The following is a 4,458-nucleotide window of genomic DNA, read 5'->3' on the forward strand; positions in this document are numbered from 1 at the left end:
ATGACTTTATTCTTGTAATATTACAACTTTATTCTCGTAATGTTATGACGTTATTCTCAAAATAAAAAATAAAAAAACTATTCTCTAACCTGTCCCTAATACTGCGTCGTACTTTTATACACAGGATGAAGGCAAAAAAAAAAAAAAAAAGATATGTCTATTGGTTGGAAGATAATTCCTGGCAGTAAGCTCCTCTTATTTATTCTTCAGTTAGCTTCCCTAGCCGGAAAGTACTGATGTAAAAATGTCAGAAAGCTAAAAAGGCTCATCTAAGGTTGGCAAAAGGAAACTTAGAAATATATTCCCTCACACAGTGGCATCTATGGATACTCAGGTTTCTGTTTTTATCACTTTATGTTCAGATTTATATCTATTGATAACTGGCTAAGTGGCCCATTTACCCTTTCACACAGATAAACAAAGTTGTTTGTTGTTTTTTGTAGCCTATGCTCGATCCGGTGATTCACAAGACGATCACGTATGTGCAGAACCTCGAGGAAAAGGACCTGAAAGATAAGGTACAGTTTGTATGAATCCTGTCGTAGGAGCTGTGTGTTAAGAAATGGGGAAACAAAGAGATTTTATTTGTTTGCTCAGCAGCTTCTGCTGCAGCGGGAGTGAGATAGTCATCACATCAATCACGTGATTTTTTTTTTTTTTTTAACGGGGTGTTAAAAATGTGTTGTAAAAAATCTCATGTTAGTCCAACTCTTTCTAACGTCAGCGCCTAGTGAGCATCCCAGACCTGCTGTCGGCCATCAAGCTGCTGTGTATGAGGTTCCAGAGGGAGCTGGTGGCCGTGGTGGACGACCTGCGGTTGGACACGCTGCTGCGAATGCTCAAAACTCCACACTTCTCCACCAAAATGAACTCTCTCAAAGAGGTCCGTTTTCCTCGGTTGAAAAAGCTGAGGCAGCTTGTTTCAGTCTCTTTTTTATTAATTTATTTTTACAATACTATCTCTGTTTATATTTGATTGATCTATTTTGCAGGTAACTAAGTTAATAGAAGAAAGTACAGTGTCAAAAACAGTGAAAAATGCCATAGATACAGATAAACTTCTCGACTGGCTCGTGGAGAACTCAGTCCTGTCGATAGCACTGGAAGGTAAGAAATCCTTCTGAATCAGACATATGTGGCAGCTCTGTGTTTAAATTATATAACAACTATATAATGTGGAATAAACAAAATATATAGGTATGTATGTATATGTATATATGTATTAGGGATGGAACTGTTTATGAAAACCGTCCGAACCGTTCGGTTCGACTGTCTCGGTTCGGTTCGCGTGTGTTTCGTTCGGTTCATGCGCTGCTCCTTTTTCTCATAGGGGAAGCGTTTACACTCCAGAGCAGAAGGTGGCGGTACTGCAACCAAAGCCAACCACCAGTAGTAAACAAGAAGAAGAAGAAGCGAAGCAGCGTAGCCGGGTGTAGCAGAAAAAAATCAGTTGTTGTGGAGAATTGTGTGGGTATGGCGAGTGGGAAAGAACAGGAGTTGGAAGACGCGCCAGCAGCACTTTATAGGTCTGCTGTATGGGACCGCTTTGCATTTAGAGTGACCTACGATGACGGCGGAAAGAAAGCTGTGGATAAAAGTGCAACAGTGTGCAAGCATTGTGCAAAACGTTTTGTTTATGCTAACAGCAACATGACCATCATCCCTCATACTCCGTCAGCGCTCCGCCCCGCTGCGCTCCAGACCGGCTGCTCAAAGCAAAGCCTGCAGCCTCCACTGTGGCTCCCTCCGCTCCGCTCTGAGTCCCTTGGAGATGGTAGAGAGCATGCGCCAGATGATTCAATTCAAAGCAGCAAAACATACGGAAATGATCCAGGGTTTCCGCGGATCATTTAAAATAATTACAACCCTATTTTTTGGGGGGGATTTTTTCATTAATTTCATAAATTGTTATGGGATTTCGGTGTAACAATCAACCGAATCGAACCGAAAACCATGGATTTTGTGAATCGTTCCACCCCTGATGTATATATGTATATATATGTGTATATGTATATGTATGTGTGTGTATATATATGTTTTTGCAGGAAAAGAGCAAAACAGCAGTAGCTTTGTTATTTGCAGGGAGAAAATGTGGTCACATGGGATATGCATTAGTAAAGAGCAGAGTATGTGCTAATAATTCAACGAAGATTTGATTGAACATGCCTGATTGTTCTTGCCTCAGGCAATATCGACCAGGCTCAGTACTGTGAGAGGATAAAGGGAATCATCGAGCTGCTTGGGAGTAAGCTGTCACTGGATGAGCTCACCAAGATCTGGAGGATACAGGTGAGAAATAAAACCACGTGCTTATTCATTTATTTTATTAATTAGATATGTGAAGAAACTATAATTAAGCCTAAAAATTATATATTGAAAGTGTTCATTTATATGTATAGTGAAAGTTCATTGTTCTGTTTGTAACATTTATACTTATCAGTAGGTCTGCAACGATTATTTTGCAAATAAAATTACCTATCTATTTTTTTTTTTTGATCAATCGTTTACTAATCAGATAGGAAAGGATTCCTTAAAGGAGATTTTTTACAAAATTAAACCAGCTGAAGCTAAAAACGTTCCAATTGAGTTTTGGATAGACCATACTGACAAACTTTTATTTTAAAGGCAAAATATTTAGTTATATTTTTTAACAATTTGATTTAATTCCTGCTCTAATTGGGTCGCTGTGTCAAGGCGTATTTTATATCCATCAATTACTAAATTAATTGACATTTATTTCAATAATCAATTAATCCGATTAATTGTTTAAACCCAACTTATGATTTTTTTTTCTTTTTGTTTTTATTTGTAGAAATAATTAAACTCCTGAACACTTTGCTAACACAGGGAGATGAATATTCCAGTTTGGTCCGGTTTCCCATAATGCATTGCTCATCGTTTAGGAAAAAACAGAGTATAGCAGCATCAGCTACCAAGCATGGCGGTGGAGTGGTGATGATATGGGCTGCTTGCTGTTTAAAAGGAGACGGGGTGTGTTAGTGGGACACTTGCTGGATCATGAGGGATTGTCTTTGTTTGCCTGTGTTATATTTCAGGCGGGCCAGTCATCAACAGTGATAGAGAACATCCACACCATCATCGCTGCTGCTGCTGTGAAGTTCAGCTTCGACCAGCTCACCCACCTCTTCGTCCTCATACAGAGGGTCAGTGCTGCTCTCAGGTTAAGGTCCGATCGTTGTCTTCTTCTCCTATTGAACCTGCTGTCTGTTATTTAGAGCTGGGAGGTGGAGAGCGACCGCGTCCGGCAGAAGCTGCTCAGTCTAATCGGGAGAATAGGCAGAGAAGCTCGCTCTGAAACCACCACAGGAAAGGTGCGATGAGGAGAGGTTTCACCCCGCAGAGGCAGCTGGTGTTAGAGTGGCGAGTCTGAAGCGTTTTGTTTCTGCTCAGGTGCTAGAGGTGCTATGGGAGCTGGCTCACCTCCCCACCCTGCCGACCAGTCTGGTTCAGCAGGCCCTGGAGGAACACCTGGGGATTCTCAGTGATGCCTACGCCGTCAAGGAGACCGTGAAGCGCAGTTACATCATTAAATGTATAGAGGACATAAAAAAGGTGAGAGCTACGGTTGAATCTGTACTAGTTATGTCTATGATGGGGACTGGAATGCCATTTCCACAGCATTATGCTGCCACTGCCGTGTTTACCCACATGGCTGCTAATTATGGCTTTTTGTCAAGGCTGGCTTTTTTTCAGGCTTCTCCTGTTCATTTTATTGGATTTTTTTTGTGTTATTGTTGTTTTTTATTCTTAATTAGTACTTTCCTTCCCCAGCCTGTATGTTTAGTCAAAATAGAAAAGTCCTGGTTGGTTTGTGGTGGTAATTTACTTTTTCTGATTGTGGTGATGGACTGAAGGGTGACATGTTTAAAGTGAGGGATATTGCTTTATTACCCTACTGCTGCAAAGCTTTAAAAAAAAAAAATCCATCCCATCTCTTCTCTAATCTTTCAAAGGTTTGTTCTCCGCTCCATCAATGTGCATCCAGGCAGGATTTTAATCAGGGATCTGATTTAAAGGAAAAGACCAGTCAGCCAGGAATAATCAATGGATCATTATATATACCTAAAACTAATAAGTTCCCAGTGATTTATTAAATGTAACATTAATCAGTTAAAAAATAAAAACGGTAATAACAAGGACGGGTTGGTCGTTGGCTCGCCAACTTGTAGAGGGAGGATTTGCCATCGAACTTCTGGCCAGAGAAAAAACACGTAATATGTAGATTTTTGTAAAATTTGTCAAAGTTATGTTTTTATTTGATATGAGGGGAGATTGATGTAAAGCAAAACTCGAAAAGTGGGTCATAAAAGAAACGGACACGTGAAAAACCCCCATCTGTCCCGCATTGACCCCCATAAAGGCCTTATTGTTTTCACCCTTCATACAAGCCAGGCTTGCCAAGGAAAAGGGCCAGCAAATACATCAACAACACCTTAA

The 4,458-nt window shown here is 40.4% G+C and overlaps 1 protein-coding gene across 1 annotated transcript in view; it reads left to right on the top strand.

The window, feature by feature from the left end:
• Nucleotides 1–4,458, top strand: part of usp24 (ubiquitin specific peptidase 24) — a 70,762-nt gene that overhangs the window by 13,917 nt on the left and 52,387 nt on the right. Inside the window, exons 9-15 of the mRNA XM_015389470.1 lie at nt 444–518; nt 725–883; nt 993–1,107; nt 2,186–2,289; nt 3,057–3,164; nt 3,237–3,332; nt 3,412–3,573. Of these exons, the coding sequence (XP_015244956.1) occupies nt 444–518; nt 725–883; nt 993–1,107; nt 2,186–2,289; nt 3,057–3,164; nt 3,237–3,332; nt 3,412–3,573 (819 nt within the window). The remainder of the gene's footprint in view (nt 1–443; nt 519–724; nt 884–992; nt 1,108–2,185; nt 2,290–3,056; nt 3,165–3,236; nt 3,333–3,411; nt 3,574–4,458) is intronic.

This window comes from Cyprinodon variegatus, unplaced genomic scaffold, assembly GCF_000732505.1.
Source record: "Cyprinodon variegatus isolate N-32 unplaced genomic scaffold, C_variegatus-1.0 Scaffold461, whole genome shotgun sequence".
Lineage (NCBI taxonomy): Eukaryota > Metazoa > Chordata > Actinopteri > Cyprinodontiformes > Cyprinodontidae > Cyprinodon > Cyprinodon variegatus.